The sequence below is a fragment of the Erythrolamprus reginae genome, chromosome 4 (genome assembly GCF_031021105.1).
Source record: "Erythrolamprus reginae isolate rEryReg1 chromosome 4, rEryReg1.hap1, whole genome shotgun sequence".
NCBI lineage: Eukaryota > Metazoa > Chordata > Lepidosauria > Squamata > Dipsadidae > Erythrolamprus > Erythrolamprus reginae.
The window spans coordinates 80,978,536-80,999,788 of NC_091953.1; the positions used below are offsets into that span (position 1 = coordinate 80,978,536).

General features: G+C 43.7%; 1 protein-coding gene across 4 annotated transcripts in view; it reads left to right on the forward strand.

The window, feature by feature from the left end:
* The window catches only part of SH3KBP1 (SH3 domain containing kinase binding protein 1), a 174,811-nt gene that overhangs the window by 142,750 nt on the left and 10,808 nt on the right, over nucleotides 1–21,253 (forward strand). For all 4 annotated transcript variants that reach the window (XM_070750739.1, XM_070750737.1, XM_070750738.1 and 1 more), the window contains 3 exons: nucleotides 12,549–12,658; nucleotides 16,283–16,408; nucleotides 17,705–17,964. In XM_070750739.1, coding sequence (XP_070606840.1) covers nucleotides 12,549–12,658; nucleotides 16,283–16,408; nucleotides 17,705–17,964 — 496 coding nt within the window. The remainder of the gene's footprint in view (nucleotides 1–12,548; nucleotides 12,659–16,282; nucleotides 16,409–17,704; nucleotides 17,965–21,253) is intronic.

The following is a 21,253-nucleotide window of genomic DNA, read 5'->3' on the forward strand; positions in this document are numbered from 1 at the left end:
TCCCCTAGGTCATTACAAGTTATGCATGGTATGTCTGTGTGTATGTTTGGTTTTATAATAAGGGTTTTTAGTTGTTTTATTATTGGATTGTCACATGCTGTTTTTATCATTGTTGTTAGCCGCCCCGAGTCTACAGAGAGGGGCGGCATGCAAATCCAATAAATAATAATAATAATAATAATTATTATTATTATTATTATTATTATTATTATTAATATTATTTGTTATGTCCGGGAGCACCAACGACAGGAGATGCCTAGAAAGGCTCCATACAGGAAGTGTTATGAGAACAGGAAAGGGCACCGGGAGAGGGGTGGTAACCTAGCGACCGGGGAAAATAAGGGACAATCATTGGTTCGTTCCTCAGCCAGCTGGTAGTTAAATAGGGAAACCCCGAGGAGGTTTGACAGTTGAATACTGACTGTTGTATTAACGTTATGTTTATGTTGGAATAAAGCAGTTCAAGCAAAGCCGCAATTACGTGTCCGAATCTGTACAAAGCCACTTCATTGGCGACGAGGATTTCCACGCAAGTACACAATCTAAGAAATTAAGTTAAATAAAAGGAATGTTGTCTACACAACTTAATTTTCCGCCTTTCAACCCTAAGAGTGAAACATAGGATTCATACGTGGCCAGATTTGACTGTTTCCTTATTGCTAATGGGTTCACAGAAATCTCAGACAGGAAACGTGCATATTTTCTAGGGTTCTGTGGAGCCGAAATGTTCGAAACAGCAAGAGCCCTATTTGCCCCCACCCCAATACATGACATTCCATGGCAGCAGTTCTTAAATACCCTCCAGGAACATTATGCCCCAGCACCTTCCAGTTGTGCCAGGAGATATAAATTCTACCATCGTAATCAAATAGAAGGAGAATCAATAAATGATTTTGTAGCGGCTCTACGATGCGCAGCATTATACTGAGAGTTTGACAACCTAGAAGATTATTTACTAGACCGACTTGTTTTTGGTGTAAGAGACGGCCGTTTAAAACGCCGTTTATTGTCAATCATAGACTTTAATTTGGCTAAAATGGACGGAACAGGAAAGATCTATCAGGAAAAGGTGGTCATTAAATCAATCTATTATTAAGGAAAAGGATTATACCCTAAAGATGGAAAAGGAATTAAAATATTTCCTAGAAATAAACGATAATGGCGAAACAAATAAAGCCAACCTATGGGACACCACGAAGGCCTATATCAGAGGCTTATCGATATCATACTTAGCGGGTAAAAATAAGCAAAAGAAAAGTGAAATGCAAAAATTGTTTCAAAAAATCACCATTTTAGAAGAAGAACTTCATAAAAATCCATCAGATCAAAAAACACTAAAAGAACTGAATTTGACAAAACACAAGGTGAACTTACATAACCAGGAGGAATTGGCACAAAAAATTAGGAGCCAAAAACAAAACTTTTTCGAAAATGCCAATAAGCCTGGAAGATGGCTAGCTTGGAAGCTAGCCTCTCAACAATCAGATAGATATATCGAAGCTTTAATTGACTCACAGGAGGAAAGACAAACAAAGGAACCACAAAAAAAAATTATAGCTGAACAATTCTATTCCAATTTATATGACCAAGAACAGGTGGAGGAAAGTAAAATTAATGACTATTTAGGACAAATAGAATTACCAAAAGTTACTGAAGACCAAAAAGCAAAATTAAATGACAAAATTACAATAACTGAACTCAGGCAAATTCTTGGCAAACAAAAAAACAATAAATCCCCGGACCGGATGGGATACCCTTTGAGTTATACAAGACTCTACAAGGAATATTAGAGACATACATGTTAGAATTATTCAATGACATCCTATTGGGCGGGAAAATACCAGAGTCCTGGAAGCACGCATACATTACTTTAATTCCTAAAAGTGAATCTGAAAAATTCCTAATCCAAAACTACAGGCCAATTACCCTCCTCAATACTGACTACAAAATCTTAGCAGCAATTATCTCTGAAAGATTAAAACCAGTCTTAAATCAAATTATCCAGACCGACCAAAGCGGTTTTCTCCCGTACAGACAAATAAAAAATAATACTAGAACAATACTGAATGCAACCGAATATTACGATGTACAGATTGGAAGACAAGCTGCATTGGTTTTTGTGGATGCGGAAAAAGCGTTTGACAAAATTAATTGGAGATATTTCATACTGCAGTTACAAAAAATGAATTTTGGAGATCAATTAGTAGGTTTAATTAATACAATATATACTCAGCAAAAGGCAAAAATAATAATCAATAAAGAAATGACCGAGGAGATACAAATTAGAAAAGGCGTAAGGCAAGGATGCCCATTGGCACCACTGATTTTTATAACAGTATTAGAAGCACTACTGATTAAGATAAGAAACAATTCGAATATAAAAGGATTAAAAACCCAAAACGAAGAATTTAAATTGCAAGCTTATGCGGATGATATGGTACTCATTCTGGAAGACCCACTAGCATCGGGCAAACACTTATTAAAAGAAATAGATGACTTTGGAGCAGTGGCAGGGTTAAAAATAAATAAAAATAAGACTAAGATAATAGTCAAAAATATGACTTTAAATCAAAGACTAGAACTAGAAAATGAATTGGAAATCCAAACTGCTCCAAAGGTAAGATATCTGGGAATAGTTCTCACAGCCAAATGTAGTACCATATACAAAGACAATTATGAAAAATTTCTGCAAACGACAAAAACAAATTTGGCTAAGTGGGCCAATCTCCAACTCTCATTTCTTGGAAAAATTGCAGTGATAAAAATGAATATACTCCCTAAGATTCTTTTTCTCTACCAGACAATATCAATAAAATTACCCAGGAAATTTTTTGATTCACTAAAGAAGTTCACCCATCAATTTATTTGGAGCAAAAAAAAAGCCAGACTAAAATACAAACACCTACAAGACCACAGGAGCAGAGGAGGGATGGGAGTGCCGGATTGGAAGCTATACTACAGAGCCGCATCATTGAATTGGATAAGAGAATGGATCACCTTAAGGGACAAAAGAATACTAGCCTTGGAAGGCTATAACCTGGAATTTGGATGGCACTCATACTTAATTGAGAAAAAGGGTAAATTACTCACACATTTCAAACAGCATTTTATGAGAAAAAGTCTAATAGAAACGTGGCAATCAGTGCAAAAGTCCCAATACCTGCAAACACCAAGATGGCTCTCACCAAACGAGGCCATAACATATCCCAAAACAATGATTTTAAAGAATAAGATAACATATGACCAATTATTAAATGAAAATGACATACTAATTTTGCAAATCAGACCTCCAGGACAAAGGGATCAAATTGGACTGGATCCAATACTACTAAATTAGATCTAAATATAAAGAGGACAGGGAAAGGCAAGGATTCCAAAAAATTGGCACATTTGATAAAATTCTACTGGGCACAGATGATAAACAAATTTCTAAAATATACAAATATTTGCTTTACCAGGAACTTGCCGAGGAGGAAGTAAAAGGTAACATGATAGCCTGGGGGCAAAATTTCGGGTATACGATAAATTTACCAGAATGGGAAAAAATTTGGGCAAATAATTACAAAATAACACTTTCAATCCCATACAAGGAGAACATATATAAGATGGCACCTTCCCCCAGCCCGTCTGTCTAAAATGTACCCAAAACTCTCCCCCATCTGTTGGAAGTGCCGGGAAAAACCAGGCACTTACTATCATATGTGGTGGACATGCCCAGTAGTCAAACAATTTTGGGGGGAAATTAAAAATATGATTGAAGAAATTATAAAAAAGGAAATAAAAATAAAACCAGAACTCTTTTTACTAGGAATATTTAGGCAAGACTTCTCAAAATATGATAGACATCTAATATTGCACATCACAACAGCGGCCAGAATTACATATGCCCAATCATGGAAGGAGGAACTCCCACCCCACAATCTATAGTGTGATAAATAAAATTTACCAGGTGGTCGAAATGACAAAGCTGAGCTATGAGCTACAAGATAAGGACATGGAAGACTTCCATAAAAGCTGGGACAGGTGGTATATCTGGGTTGCCAAAAATAATAATAATAAATTAGAACAAAATTTTAACTAATCTAAATTAAAATTAGGAACCTCAATACCAAATTCAAAAGTAATAAATTCAAACACTATTTATACATATTAAGATACTACAGCACCATTATACCATTGAAGGATAGATATATGAATGATAAAATGTTATGAAGAATTGGAAATGTATATAACTGATGTATAACAAAGTAATAAAAGGATTAGACTTAAGCTGCACACCAAATTTACTACTCTTAGAGTAGTTCAAATGTAAATAACGATATCAAAAATGTAATTGATAAAGCAGTGCTTTATTTTTTCTCTCTTAATTTCTTTCACACCTATTTCTTTTTACTTATCTTTTTTCTTCTCTCTATTTAAATCTTTGTGTACGTAGTGTTGTATTATATATATTGTAGTTGTGTGATTTTATTGTAAATATCTAATAAACTTTTTTTAAAAAAAAATAAAAAATAAAACGCCGTTTATTGTCAATCAGAGACTTAACGTTCAAGACAGCTTTAGCGGAGGCTAGGGCTTTTGAGCTCTCAATGCAGTCATTAGCAGAGATGGAAAGCACTGTAAATGCCACCACATTACTTCCTGATGTTAATGCAAAACAAATTCCACAAGACTTTGAAAGATTTTTGGGGTTAGAAGAAGAAGAGGTCTGCAAATTAGCTGTTGCAAGAAACAAAGTCCAGCCAGTTGAGCGACCTAGACGACCACCATCTCCATGCAGAGGGTGCGGAGGAGATCACTTTAGATCAAATTGCCCCTTTAAAGGTCGGAGATGCGGAGGACGGGGCCACATAGCCAGAGCCTGTCAATTCCGCCGACAGCAACCTTCAACAGCCTCAAGCCAGAAGCACAATAGCTTTAGCGGAGGACGAGGGAACTACAAGGACTCGAATTACCGACGTCAAGATTGCAACGTCATATACACGCGTCCATCGCAGAGGTCTACAGTTGTCAGTGAAACTTCCTCATCATCCGAAAAGATTACAGTGGTTGTTCGCCTGGGCCACATGCCGTGCAACATGCAGGTTGACACGGGTTCGGCTTGCTCACTGGTGTCGTGGTCTACAGCTAAGCGGTGTTTTCCGAAATTGTCAAAAAACGGGTTGTTACCATGCCGATTGAATCTGCGAGATTATCAAGGCCGCGCTATTCCAGTTATAGGAGAAAGACGCTTTGCCGTTCAGTTCAAAAAATGTGAGGGACAATTACCATTAATAGTGGTGGATGGGCCTTTTTCTAATCTATTGGGGTTGGATTGGTTCCAAGCATTGGGCCTAGAAGTAACGGGAATAAATATGGTAAGGGGGGCTTCGTTGTTCATGACCTTGGCCCAAGAATTCCTAGATGTGTTTGATGGGAAACTAGGCTGTTATAACGGTTCACCTATTTCTTTCAGCTTGGATCCGAAAGTGCCTGCACTACGCTTAAAGCCCCGCCGAGTACCTTTGGCACTCAGACCAAAGGTAGATGAGGAATTAGATAAGTTAATAGCCCAGGGAGTTTTAGAGCCAACAGATCAAGCTGCATGGGAAACTCCTGTCGTAACTGTAGTAAAGGCGGACGGAGGAATTTGTATATGTGGGGATTATAAATGTACCATAAACAAGGCATTAGCCCACCATTCTTACCCCCTTCCAGTAGTACAGCATCTTCTGCACTCACTGGGGAAGGGTAGTTTGTATGCGAAGTTAGACCTATCGCAGGCCTACCAACAGCTTACAGTGGACCGTGAAACTGCAGAAGCACAAGCTACAGTCACACATAGAGGGGTGTTTTGTTGCCGAAGGTTACAGTTTGGGGTTTCAATAGCCCCGGGAATTTTCCAGGGATTCATGGAGAGGCTTCTTTATGGATTGGAAGGGGTCGTGCCATACTTCGACGATGTCCTAGTATCCGCCTGCTCGGAGACGGAATTATTAGCAAGAGTTAAATCGGTCTTAACAAAATTTCAAGAGAAGGGTTTGAAGTTAAAATTGAGTAAGTGCGTGTTGGGAGTTACTAAAGTAGAATTCTTAGGGTTTATAGTGGATGGACAAGGTATCCATCCTACCCCTGAGAAAACCAGAGCCATCAGGGAAGCCTCTACTCCTCAGTCTAAAGTGGAATTACAAGCTTTTTTAGGATTGCTAAATTTCTACGCTGTGTTCATTCCACACAAAGCATCAATAGCGGAACCATTACATCGGTTATTCGATAGTAAGACACATTGGCACTGGGGACCCAGAGAAGAGGCCGCTTTTGCGGCCGTAAAAGATGTTCTGACTTCCAATACTATATTGATTCAATATTCCCCAACATTACCATTGGTTTTGACTTGTGATGCCTCCCAGTTTGGAGTAGGAGCTGTGTTAAGTCATAGACTTCCTAATGGGTTGGAGGCCCCATTAGCGTATTTTTCTAGAACTTTTGCTAAGGCTGAGCGAAACTTTGGGCAAATAGACAAAGAAGCATTGGCCTTAGTGGCAGGGGTGTGAAGATTTCACGATTATTTGTACGGAAGAAAATTTGAACTTGTAACTGATCATCAACCCCTACTAGGAATTTTAGCAGGAAATCGCCAAAGTCCTATAGTTCTTTCACCCCGCAAGGCGAGATGGATTATATTCTTAGTAAACTATAATTACCGGTTGGTGTACCGGCCGGGAAAGCACATTGCCCATGCCGATGCGCTAAGTAGATGTCCGCTTCCAGATATTTTGGATGACCTGCGCCAGTGTCCTCTGTGTTAGCCATTGAGGAGAGTCCATTAATTTTAGTTGCATCGGAGGTAGCGAAACAGACAAGCCGTGACCCAACGTTGGCTATAGTAAGACAGTGGGTGCTCCGGGGGTGGCCTAAAAAGGAGCAAGCACCTGAATATTCCTGTTATGGGAGGTGCCGTTCGTAATTATCAGTGGAAAAGGGCTCTTTATTAAGGGGGTCCAGAGTAATTATTCCACCCTCTCTTAGGTTCTAAGTCTTCTCCACAAGGGACACCCCGGAATTGTAAGGATGAAAGGCCTAGCCCGAGACTACGTGTGGTGGCCGGGAATAGATCACGAGATAGAAGAGTGTGTAGAGGCATGTCTAAGGTGTCAAGAAAACAGGCCCTCACCTCCTAGAGCACCACCACTAGTATGGTAACCCCCTGCAGGCCCATGGGCTCGCCTCCATATTGATCTAGCTGGGCCTTTCCTGGGTCAAAAATTTTTAATAGTTGTGAACGCCCATTCAAAATGGTTGGAAGTGGTGCATTTACATTCTACCCAATCATTTGCAGTTATCAATGCATTGAATGCATTGTTTGCAACCCACGGGTACCCAGATATTGTGGTGTCGGATAACAGACCACAGTTTACATCGGTCCTATTTGAAAATTACTTAGCGGCTGCGGGAATCCGTCATGCCCTTATGTCACCATGGCACCCGGCTAGTAATGGACAGGCGGAGCGAATGGTACGGTCAGCGAAAGATTCACTTAAGAAACTCCCACAAGGGTCTTGGTCAAAGAACTTATCAGAGATGTTATTGGTCCAGCATTCCACTCCATGTGTGGCCACTCAAAAAACCCCAGCGGAGCTGCTTATGGGTCGAAAATTAAGAATAATTTTGGACAGGTTACACCCATGGTATGAAAACAATTCTCCGTGGCCGGAGGCTCCTCCTACAAACTTGGAAGTAGGATCTCAGGTTTTTGCCCGAGCTTATGGGGAAGGTCCAACCTGGGTTCCGGCCACCATAGTGAAAATGTCGGGTCCTCGTTCTTATGAAGTCGAATTAGAGGATGGCAGGGTATGGCGTAGACATTTAGATCAGGTCCGTCTCCACAAAGCAGAGAAACTCATGGAAAATAATAGTTCCATTCCGCGAGAGGATAATGAAGTACGTTTGGAAATGGCAGATCCAGGGGTCTTGGACAGTAACGTAGATACTCACCTTCCGTCCCAGTTTACCGTTCCTTTAAGTGCAGAGCCAGAAATCCACGAACCTCCGCGAGGTCAGGTAGCAGGGGAAGACGGACTACGTCATTCGGGTAGAATAGTTCGGAAGCCAACCTACTTAAAGGATTATGTGTGTTCCAGAGTAAGGGGGGAGGAGTGTTATGTCCGGGAGTACCAACGACAGGAGATGACTAGAAAGGCTCCATACAGGAAGTGTTATGAGAACAGGAAAGGGCACCGGGAGAGGGGCGGTAACCTAGCGACCGGGGAAAATAAGGGACAATCATTGGTTTGTTCCTCAGCCAGCTGGTAGTTAAATAGGGAAACCCCGAGGAGGTTTGACAGTTGAATACTGACTGTTGTATTAACGTTATGTTTATGTTGGAATAAAGCAGTTCAAGCAAAGCCGCAATTACGTGTCCGAATCTGTACAAAGCCACTTCATTATTAGTATTAGTATTATTATTTTTCAAGACTGAAGAGACCAAGGCATTGCAACCTGGTTTCATAAGGGAGGTGCTGCATTTCCTTGATCATACTTGTTGCCCTTTTTTGCACCTTTTCCAGTTCCATTATATCCTTCTTGAGGTGCAGTGACCAGAACTATACATAGTATTCCAAGTATGGTCTCACCATCGATTATCAAGAGAAAGATGAGAGACATGAGACCGAAAAGGGCAGAAGAGCTGAAGGCCACTATTGAAGCATACTGGTCTTCCATAACACCTCAGTAGTGCCACAGGCTGATAGCTTCCATGCCATGCTGCACTGAGACAGTAATTGCTGCAAAAGGAGCCCAACCAAGTACTGAATACATATCCATGCTTATACTTTTCAGAGGTCTGATATTGTTCTATGTAGAAATCCTTGTTTTATTGATCATATGTAATATCCTAATTTTTTGAGATGATGGATTTTGGGTTTTCATGACCTATACCCAATAATCCTCACAATTATGACAAATCATGGCTTGAATTATCTTGCTTTGCATGTAATGAGTCCCTCTCGTATATTATGAGAGTCTTCGGAGAGGGGCAGCATACAAAGCTAAATAATAATAATAATAATAATAATAATAATAATAATAATAACAACAACAACAACAACAACAACAACAACAACAACAATTTTCACCTTTTAAGTTGCATTACTGAAATAAATAAATAAATGAACTTTTGCATGATATTCTGTGCGTGCATGCTCCCGTCGCTGCTACCATTCCCACCCACCAGCCCTTGCAATAGTGAGGCAGCATCAGTCACGATTGGTCAGGCCAGTGTCTTGGGGCAGAGAACAGGTTGCGCATCTTCCCAATCAACCAAGGCACACATTGCACCATCAAGGGCTGGAAGAAGCTCCAGCAAGAATGAGGCACTGGATTTTTATTTTTTTTTATTAATAGAGTTGAAAGGGACCGTTAGGTCATCGAGTCCAACCCCCTGCCTGAGCAGGAAACCCTACACCACCCCAGCCAAATGGAAGTCCAATCTCCTCTTGAAGGTGTCCAGAGTTGGGGAGTTCACCACCTCCCCTGGCAGGCAGTTCCATTGGTTGATCACTCTGACCGTCAGGAAGTTCTTCCTTATTTCCAGGTTGAATCTCTCCTTGGTCAGCTTCCAACCATTGTTCCTCGTCCGGCCCTCTGGTGCCCTGGGGAATAAAGAGACCCCCTCCTCACCGTGGCAACCCCTCAAGTATCTGTAAACTGCTATCATGTCCCCTCTAGACCTTCTTTTTTCTAGGCTGTCCATGCCCAGTTCTCTCAATCTCTCTTCGTAAGTCTTGGTTTCGAGTCCCCTAATCATTTTGGTTGCTCTTTTTTGCACCTTCTCCAGAGTTTTGATGTCTTTTTTGTAGTGAGGTGACCAAAATTGGATGCAGTACTCCAGGTGGGGTCTGACCAGGGCATAGTAGAGTGGTATTAGTACTTCCCTGGTCTTGGAGCGTATTCCTCTGTTGATGCAGCTTAGGATTGAGTTGGCTTTTTTGGCTGCTGCTGCACATTGCTGACTCATGTTTAGTTGATTGTCCACCAAGACTCCAAGATCTCTTTCGCAGTCACTACTGCTGAGTGGGGTATCTCCCAGGCTGTATGTATGTCTAGGGTTCTTTTTGCCGAGGTGGAGGACTCTGCATTTGTCGGTGTTGAACCTCATTTTGTTGGTATGGGCCCACTGTGATAGTCTGTCTAGGTCTTCTTGTACTCTGAGCCTGTCCTCAAGGGTGTTGGCTATCCCCGCCAGCTTGGTGTCATCTGCAAATTTTATTAGTTCCCCTTTTATTCCCTCATCCAGGTCGTTGATAAAGATGTTAAAGAGTACAGGACCCAGGACAGAGCCCTGTGGTACTCCACTGTCTACTTTTTTCCATGTGGATTTGGTGCCGTTGAGGACAACTCGTTGGGTGCGGTTGGTCAGCCAACTGTTTATCCATCTACATGTGTAGTAATCTACTCCATTTTTTTCTAGTTTGTGGATTAGGAGATTGTGGTCAACTTTATCGAAAGCCTTACTGAAGTCCAAGTTTATGAGGTCCACTGAGTTGCGTTGGTCAACTGACTTGGATAATCAGCCCCAGTCATTTCTCCATCCCCTGCCATTGCCCTTATCTTCTCAGGCCAGGCAAGGAGTGACTGGGAGGGGAGGGAAAGGGGCAGGGCCAGCTCATCTGACCAGAAACCACAGTAGAGGGTCACATGTGGCTCCTGATTTAACCTTTCTTATGTATATCTTACAGCTTACACATTCTGAATGGTATTCTGGTTGATATTATTTTATTTCTTCACTCCTAGTTTGATTATGTCTCCTTAGAAAAAACATTAACAAAATGGTGATACGTTCTGGAATAGAGTTCCCAAACCTTTCTTGGTTGGCAGCCTAGAGCAGAGGAAGGGGGGGGGAGACGGGGATATTTTGTGGGATGGGCAAGCACATGTGCACATTCATTAGCACCTGCAACATTTGGGCGAGTAGGGCCGTGATCACCCACAATGAGGCTCACATGAGTGGGGCGGTGAATGCCTGTAACAAGGTTCACACGAGTGGGCCCATGAGCAGCTGCAACAAGGCTTGCGCAAGTGGGGCCGCAGGTGCCCATAATGAAGCTCATGCAAGTGGGGCTACGGCACCTGCAATGAGGCTCACATAAGTGTAGTTATGAATACACATGGAGGTGTGCACAGGCTAGCCACTCCCGTGGCTTGGTGGCAATTAACCTACAGTCTGGTAATGGGCCAGGGACCAAAGGTTGGGGGACATCCTTCTAGAACATGAATATACCTGGTGAGATTTCCAAGAAATATCTCAAAATGCTTTGCTCCTTATACCATCTGTCTGGTAAACTCGCAAGATCCATTTTTCTCACTAGGTACCTATATACATCTGAACTAGACTGTTGTTTCTTTTCAGAGTTTGTTGCATACAAATCAAAACAAGAAGAACACATAGATGACGAATTCAGCTGGATTCATTAACTTCTTTATAAATATGGCATATAATAAACTTGGCATATTCGGGTTTCTTCCCATGTAGGATTTAGAGATTTCTGGCAACGTTTCGACGAGGTCCCACTCGTCATCTTCAGGTTGGTGCTTCTGTCCTTGTTTTAGGGCGAACACACAAGGACAGAACAAGGACAGAAGCATCAGCCTGAAGACGATGAGTGGGACCTCGTCGAAACGTCGCCAGAAATCATTTCTATGTGTCATATAATATATGTAGATATATGAATAAATTTTATTTATTAATTAATTTGTTCATGTTTATGTAGTGTATATTGGAGTTGGAGTTATTCTAAATCTAAGTCTCAGAAGATTTTCAAGAGACTAAAGTAGAAAAAAGATAGGGAATTCTCATTCCCTCATAATGCAAGCAGGCTTTAACAGAATAACAGAGCTAGAAGGGACTCTGGAGTCCAACTTCAAATAACTTTAAATAAATTATAAATACTCCACAACTCACAACCACAATTGAACCCAAAATTTCAATTGTTGAGTAAAACAGTTATTAAATGAGTTTTGCATCATTTTACAATCTTTCTTGCTTCAGTTGTTAAGTGAATTACTGCAGGTGTTAAGTTAGTAAAATAGTTGTTAACTGAATATTGCTTCCTGTTTGACTTTATTTGTGAGACAGTTGCAAAGGGTGATCACATGACCCCATAACATTGCAACCATAAAAAAAATGAATCAGTTGTCAAGCATTCAAATTTGGATCATGTGATCACATGGATGCTGCAATGGTCATAAATATGAAAAATCCTCATAAGTCACTTTTTTCCGTGCTGTTGTAACTTTGAACAGTCAGTAAACAAATGGCTGTAAGTCAAAGACTACCTATATTTAAATTAATTTTCAACTATTTTATTATCTAATGGTTTTTAAATGTATGATGTGCAACATTAACTAAAGACTAGAGAGAAATATTTTCTTTAAAGTAAATAAATAATTACAGATGCCACCCTCTGTCTCAATTTGATAATATCAAACAAATGCAAAATAATATGGAAATTAAGTTTTAAAAGCTTCATCGTAATACTTATAATATTAATATCTCTTCCATGTTTTTTAAGATTTGGAAGGGTTTGATTCCATAGTACCAGTTGCAGAGAAGCTCAGCCATCCAACTACTACAAGACCAAAAGCCACTGGCAGAAGACCTCCGTCACAGTCATTCACATCTGTAAGTAGCATCTGCATATGTTAACACCCTTCATGATGTTTTTAATTATTTTTTATTCATAATACAAGTAATCATCAGTTTACAAGAGTAATTGAGATGAGAATTGCTGCTGTTAAACAATGCTTGCATACTGCATGACATCAGATGACCGAGCTGCTTAGTAACTGCAGTTCTGGCATTTTTTGTTATTATTGTTTAGCAATGATCAAATGGGCCCTTTAGTGGAGAACTCACATGACTGCAACATCTGCTTCCTATCAGTTTTCCCAATGATTTTGTTTGTTTGTTTTTTAATTATATTTTTATTGATTTTTTCATAAAAAGACAAACAAGACAGACAAACATTAAACATATACAGGGGCTACAATTGCCCCGCTAAAAATAGAAATCTTTCTAATACAGAACAAAAAACGCTAAAATTTATAAGATCAATACAGAGAGTAAAAAAGAAAGTTTTCTCATATATTTAAGCTTTTCTTAAGAAAAAATCAATTAATATATATATTACTTTTTATTCCAATCATTTAGTATTCTTTTTGTTCAACCATACATAAATCCTTTCCCAAATTTTATAAAACTCAGATTCTTCTTGATTATTTAACCGCCTCGTCCTCATGTCCCTCTCAGCACATTCTATAAGATTTTGTTTGTGGTAACATGGCAGAGAATGTTGGAAACTACCATTAAATGACTAAGCATAGAAAGTCTGCCAGGCCCGGCATGCTGCGGATGCCCCTCATTCGCCCCTTTGCCTGGCTTTCTTCCTCTGCGATCTCCTGAGTATTCACTCACATTCTCCATCCCCCAGTCTAGCCTGATGCAGGTGGCAGCACCGTTCACATTGCTCCTTCCAAGCCCGCTGTTGGTGAAGCTGAGCGCCAGTGAGGGCTGGTTTTTTGCCTAGCTTTGTCCAGGTGTCAGGTGGAAAATGGACATGGGCCTGGGGAGGAAGCCTGTATCTAACTAGACTGGGAAAGCTGGCTGTGAGAGGAAGAGAAGCCGGGTGAGCCGTAACCAATGTTTCTGTGTGGCACTCTACCCTCAATGCTAGTGGCCACTGCTGCCCCATTCTCATGTCACACCTGGAGGCTGAAGATGGAATTTCTTCCCCCCCACAGACACACATACTTTGGCAATGGGACTGTTTCTCTCTGCTTCCTTTTCCTGTTTCCAGATCGGATTTGCTTTTCTTTTGCATCTAGGAATCTCAAAGCTGAGAATGAATGTGGTGTAGCTAGCCTCGGTGCTAGATTGGGCCCCTAAAACCTCCATCTCTCGAGGAGTACGGCTGAACCTTTGTGTTCCCTCACTGAGGAAGACAGTGGGGTGGAGCTAATAGGTGCCCAAGCTAAGTGCCTGAAGAAGCCCAGCTGGCTGGCAGGGAAGTTAGGCATTGCAACAAAGATAGCTCTGCAGGAAAAGAAACTGCTTTTTTTTACCCAGTCCAGCCAACAGGGTCTCATCATGGTTCGTTGTTTTAATGGGCTTCAGGAGGAGGACAGGATCCCATCTCCCCCATTGTGAAGCACATGAATGCAAAAGTTCATTCAATCAATTCCAGATTTGCAAGATATTTTTCTTTCACAAAAAGTTGGAATTGAGTGAAACACAATGGAGAAATGTGATTGGAGCTAGGCTGAGGTGACTGTGCGCATGGCCCCAGAGAGAGTTCTGTGTGCCACATATGGCATGTGTGCCATAGGTTTGCCATCACAGATCTAAGGGTATCTGAGAAATACAACATGCCTATCCAATGTTCTGTAGTTTCAGCATAAATGGACAATCGGCAGCTACACTTCAAAAAAATAGTATTACTTACAGTTCTTGAAAGTCATGTGTAGGATAATACAGTATTTAGCAAAAGTATATTATATTCCTGTGATGGCAAACCAATCGCATGCATTCCAGAAGTGGCACGCAGAGCCCCCTGTGGGCACACACACCATTACCAGCTACTCTTTTGGTTTCAGGTACGTGCATGCACACCGGCCAGCTGGTGTTTGGGTTTCTAACGCTCCGGCATATGTAACCAGCTGGTCTTTGGTTTTCCGGGGCTCTGGCACATGCGAAGACCAGTTGGCCAGCACAAATGTGTACACTGAAAACCAAAAGAGCAGCTGGCTGGTGCACACATGCACACCGGCCACCTGGTTTTAGGGTTTTCAACACTCTGGGGCTCACATGTGTATGTGTGCACATGCGCATTCCAGTTCAGGCACTCAGTGCTGAAAAGAGCTCACAATCACTGATATATTCACTCTACCTACAATCAAATTCATAGCTTCCGGATTATGAGGTGAGATCTCCACCTCTAGGCCATCTAGGCCACCTCGTGCAGAATGCGGCTGCGAGAGCTACCATGGGCTTTCCTAGATATGCCCATGTCTCATCAACACTCCGCGGCCTGCACTGGCTGCCGATCAATTTCTGTTCACACTTCAAAGTGTTGGTTATGACCTATAAACCCCTACATGGCACCAGACCAGAATACATTCGGGACCGCTTCTGCTGCATGAATCCCAGTGACCAATCAGGTCCCACAGAGTTAGCCTTCTCCGAGTCCTGTTGACAAAACAATGTTGTCTGGCGGGCCCCAGGGGAAGAGCCTTCTCTGTGGCGGCCCTGGCCCTCTGGAATCAACTCCCCCCGGAGATCAGGACTGAAAACCCATCTATGCCGCCAGGCTTGGGGGACATAACTGACCCTTAGCTGTTTCATTTTATGTATGGTTTAATTGGATGGTATGACTGTTTTTTATAATGGTTTTTTTAATAATTGTTTTTAATATTAGATTTGTGCTTTGTATTTTGTTGTGAGCTGTTCCGAGTCTTCGGAGAGGGGCGGCATACAAGTCTAATAAATTATTATTATTATTATTATTATTATTATTATTATTATTATTATTAAATTATTATTGCACCACTCAATACAAGTCCATGAGATATCCAAACTTGACTTAAAGCAAAACCTTTAAGGTCAAATAGTGATGACAGGAGATATTGGATTACAGGTAGTCCTCAATTTAAAACAGTTCATTTAGTGATGATTAAAAATTACAACTGCATTGACTTATGACCATTTTTCACACTGATGACTGTTCCACATTCCCATGGTCACGTAATCAAAATTCAGATGCTTAGTAACTAGTTTGTGGCAGTGTCCTGCTGTCCGAGATTATATTTTGTGACCTTCTGATAAGCAAATCCAATGTAGTGAGCAGATTCATTTAGCAACGTTAGTAATTTAACAACAGCAGTGGTTCAATTAACAACAGTGGCAAGAAAGGTCATAAAATGGAACAAAACTCACTTTATGTTTTACTTAGCAACATAAATTTTAGGGTCAATTGTGATCAGAAGTTGAGGACTACCTGTACTGGATGGGATTTACTTTCAATACTTTGGTATTGAGCTTATGGGAGTAATTCGTAGTTGGAAGGCCCACATCAGTATCTTACCACAATCAATGTTAGTAAGCAGGCAGCTAATGGAGAATTATGTGCTGTGTGACTAAAAGAAGATTATTTTTGTTTTCAGATTAATTACAACAATACTAAAATGTTACAGAGTGGTGTGTATGTTTTGAACACTTGAAAGTAAAAGAATATATTCTTTTATTCTACAGTCTTCACTTTCTAGTCCTGACTTTTTTGATTCACCAAGTCCCGAAGATGAGAAAGAAGAACAAGTTTCCCTATCACATAAAGTAGTTGAGCCATTAAAGAAAGCAAAGACTGTTACAATTTCACTTGTAAGTTACTTAAGTTACATGTAACATGAAACAAGGGTGGTACCATTATGTTATTATTTTATAGATAAAAATGTGAAATGATAGCTGACACTTCCTTAGTGGTGTTGGCCTTGATATACATTAGGTTCTTCCTAAGAACCTAGGTGGTTCCCAACAGGGGGCCCACGCACCTCAGAGGGACAATTTCATTTTTAATGGGGGGGATTGTTTAAACCTAGTTAATGGCCTTTTAGGCTTCCTCTGCATGAGTAGTACACTTTTTGAATAATAAGAATTATATGTCATGGGGGGAGGCCTCAGGATTTTAGACATGCTTAGGTGGGGCATGGCTGAAAAAAGGTTGGGAACCACTGCCTTAATGTATTGGCATAGTATTTGTGCAAATCCAAGCAATCTGGCCTTTTCTGACAGGTGAAAATTTTGAATTTTCTAGGTGTTAACCAAGATTTTTTGGTATGGTACTTAGTATCCACTGTGACTACCATGGCTGATTTATGCTGCAATTTTTTAATTTCAGTTTTCAGATTTTGATATTTTGTGGACTTTTCCAAGTTTTTAATTTTATATTCTATTATTCTTCGCTATTTCTACATCATCAACATTTTCTTCTTTTCAATCACCTTTACAGTATATCTGTTGTGTTACGAGACAACTACATGTTTCCACCAATTTTTCATTACTGGTACAGAATAGCTTTTTTCCCCTTAAAATCTCAGTTTCTGTGTTTTATATACATTACAATTTTCTGTAACTGTGGAATCATAGTTCTACAGCATAATAATATAATAAGAATAGAAGATACTCTATTCATTAACACACAATATGGAGTTTACTGGAATTGAATCTTAGAATTTATTATTGTAAAGCATGTTCTTCATCTTCATTTTAGAGTTTCTTCGGTTATGATACTCATATAATTGTGGGATGGTAGTTCTAATCTAAAGCATCTCTGTGCTGTAAAATGAAAAACCCCAAGGTCATCCCTTAATTTTTATTGCTACTATAGTGCAGAAACAAGACCTATATTGTTTTCATATTTTCATCCCCCCCCCCATTTTATTGGCATTCTTTAGATCAGAAATAAAAATTGAGAATGAAGTCTGCCCAACAACATTCTCATGATCTAGCTCAAGATCATGATTGCTTGCTGATAAAAGAATACTGTACTTAAAAGATTTGAGAAAATTATTCTCTCTTTTTTATGGCCATCAAATGTACAGCAACTGAAACAAGATACAACTGAAAAGCTTGCTGATCCAAATATATGTTTCCAAATGTATTTGTTATGTTTCACAGGTGTCTGATAACAAAGTCTCTTCAAAGCCAGGAAGTTTAACAAGTGGAAATAATTTATCTTCATCCTTATCTTCTTCATCTATACTTCATCCAACTTCAGTAGGAACCACAGGTCACAGATCAAATTCCCCTTCTTTGTTCAGTACTGAAGGAAAGCTAAAGACTGATAATTCAAGCCAAGGTGAAACAGCTTTGGAAGAACTAAGGTCACAAGTTAAAGAACTACGCACTATCATTGAAACTATGAAAGACCAGCAGAAGTGAGTGTCCCAATACTTTTGCTTGTATTAATCAGGTAGTACAATATGGGTTTTTCTTGTTAATTCCATTAACTTTACCAATGAACTTCAACGTCTACGGAGAGGGGCGGCATACACATCTAATAAACAAACAAACAAACAAACAAACAAACTGTATCTTTTTCATTTAGGCTGTTAGATAAAAATGGAGCTGTAGGCAAATACTATAAATTTAAGACTTTCAAAGCTGTATCCCACAGCATATTTTTTTCTGTCTGTTTGTTTATTATAGTTTTGTGTCATTGCCTGTATTAAACTATTTGACTTTACACACCATACAACCCCCCACCCAAAAAAGCTGCACTTAATTAATGCAAAATAACATAAATAATATATAAAATATTAAAAGTGAAAAATAAACAAACAATTAAATACTGATTTAATCAATGTATCTCAGATTTTGTCATATCTAACATCTCTAGACAGAACCGATTGGTGAAGAATTTACATTATTAAATTATATCAATTTTTTATTATTTTATCATTATTATACAGTGATCCCTCGAGTTTCGCGATCTCGATCTTCGCGAAAACGCTATATCGCGATTTTTCAGCAATTGTTACCATCTCGATCTTCGCGAACACTATATCGCGATTTTCCCCACCCGATCAGGTCACTCTCTTCCTTCCTTTCTCATCTTTCTTTCTCTTTCTCTATGTTGCTTCTTCCTATCTCACACTCTCTTCCTCCCTCTCTCATCTCTTTCTTTCCTTCTCTCTCTTTCTCTCCCCCTCTTGCTCTCGAGCGGCCGCCTAGCAGCTGATCTGCTCGGCAGCGCAGCAGCAGCGAGGAGCCGAAGATCTTCGGCTCCTCGCTGGTGCTGCGCTGCCGAGCAGATCAGCTGCTAGGCGGCCGAAGGAACGTTCCCTGGGTCTTCCCCGCCGCCTCGGATCCTCGCTGATGCCCGCCCGCCGTTTGCCGCTCGCCCCGTTCGGCGGCCGCACGTCCCGTTCGCCCGCCGCTCGCCTCATTCGCCCGCCGCTCCCCTCGTTCGCCCCCCACTCCCCTCGTTCGCCCGCCGCTCCCCTCGTTCGCCCCCCCACTCCCCTCGTTCGCCCGCCGCTCGCCTCGTTCGCCCGCCGCTATCGAACTTGCTATCGAGCCTGCTAATGAAATCCAACCCGCAGCAGCCCTTTCCCTCTCCAGGCTGCGGGAGGGGTCCGGAGAACAATGCCTGGCGCCGCGCTCCCGTCTGGGCTTTTTTCCCCCATTTCCCCTCGGGTGGAATTTCAGACCCTCCGCCGGTTGGATTTCATTAGCAGGCTCGATAGCAAGTTCTTCCTCCCTTTAGAAAGCCCCGCAGCCTCCTCCGACCGGCGAGGCCGCCAGCGAGGACCCGCAAAGCCGCCGCCGCCGCAGCGAGGCCAAGCCGCCCGCTCCCACGGCACGGGCTCCCAACACAGCGCCGCTCAGCCCGCCCTCGGCGATGCCTCCGCGGATCTGCAAGCCCAGCCGAGCGACGCCTCTGGTCTGGGCGAAGGCAGTGGGCAGGCCCCGCCGCAGCAGTCCCCGCGGGCACCGCGCGCCAAGGGCCGGCCAGGCCGCCGGCCAACAAAGGGGCTCCCTCGCCTCCCTCGGGCAGGTTTACAAAGGCAGCGCGGCAACTTGGAGCACGGCACGCCCCGCAGCCCTCGCCTCGCCCGCCCCCGCTTGGCTGGCGCTCCGGCTACCCCCGGCTGAGGAAGAACCGAGTAGCCCCCGCCCTCCCCCGCCCGGCTCCCTTCAGCCCCCCGGGGCCAAGCGGGCGGGGGGGCGGGCGGGACTTCGCCTGTCTCCGCCGCCCGCATCGCCCCTCCGGCGGGCCGGCCTCCCCCGCCCGCCTCTGCTGCAGCCGCCGCCGCCTCCCCGACTGGCACAAAAGGGCCCCGCCCGCCCCGCCCCGAAGCTTACCTTGCGAGTTTTTGGCTGCGGGGGGAGAAGTAGGACTTTCCTAACTCCCTCCCCTCGGTCGCCGTTTGCTGCTCGCCCGTTCACCTGCCCGCCATCAGGACCGCCGCGCACTAACTTGATGACGGCCAAGCCGTCCCAGATCGTGGGGAGGGGAGCGGCGAAGTGACTTGGAGGAATGGAAAGTCCAAACCGCCCGGTTTCAGTGGGGTTTCCCCGTTGCCCAGGGATTCCTTCGCCCGAACGGAGGTGGCTGTGGCTCACTTCGCCGCTCGTGTCCTGGGTAAACCGGGCGGCAGGATACAGGCTTTGAGTTTGAGGAGATTCCTTCATCCGGAGGCGGAAGTGGCCTCACTCCGGCTCCAAGCGCGGGGCATTGGGAGGGCCTCGCCGTCCCCTGGCTGGAGAAGAGCTCCCCTCCCCACGATCTGGGACGGCTTGGCCGTCATCAAGTTAGTGCGCGGCGGTCCTGATGGCGGGCAGGTGAACGGGCGAGCAGCAAACGGCGACCGGGGGGAGGGAGTTAGGAAAGTCCTACTTCTCCCCCCGCAGCCAAAAACTCGCAAGGTAAGCTTCGGGGCGGGGCGGGCGGGGGCCCTTTTGTGCCAGTCGGGGAGGCGGCGGCGGCTGCAGCAGAGGCGGGCGGGGGAGGCCGGCCCGCCGGAGGGGCGATGCGGGCGGCGGAGACAGGCGAAGTCCCGCCCGCCCCCCGCCCGCTTGGCCCCGGGGGGCTGAAGGGAGCCGGGCGGGGGAGGGCGGGGGCTACTCGGTTCTTCCTCAGCCAGGGGTAGCCGGAGCGCCGGCCAGGCGGGGGGCGGGCGAGGCGAGGGCTGCGGGGCGTGCTGGGCTCCAAGTTGCCGCGCTGCCTTTGTAAACCTGCCCGAGGGAGGCGAGGGAGCCCCTTTGTTGGCCGGCGGCCTGGCCGGCCCTTGGCGCGCGGTGCCCGCGGGGACTGCTGCGGCGGGGCCTGCCCACTGCCTTCGCCCAGACCAGAGGCGTCGCTCGGCTGGGCTTGCAGATCCGCGGAGGCATCGCCGAGGGCGGGCTGTGCGGCGCTGTGTTGGGAGCCCGTGCCGTGGGAGCGGGCGGCTTGGCCTCGCTGCGGCGGCGGCGGCTTTGCGGGTCCTCGCTGGCGGCATCGCCGGGCGGAGGAGGCTGCGGGGCTTTCTAAAGGGAGGAAGAACTTGCTATCGAGCCTGCTAATGAAATCCAACCGGCGGAGGGTCTGAAATTCCACCCGAGGGGAAATGGGGGAAAAAAGCCCAGCCGGGAGCGCGGCACCAGGCATTGTTCTCCGGACCCCTCCCGCAGCCTGGAGAGGGAAAGGGCCGCTGCGGGTTGGATTTCATTAGCAGGCTCGAT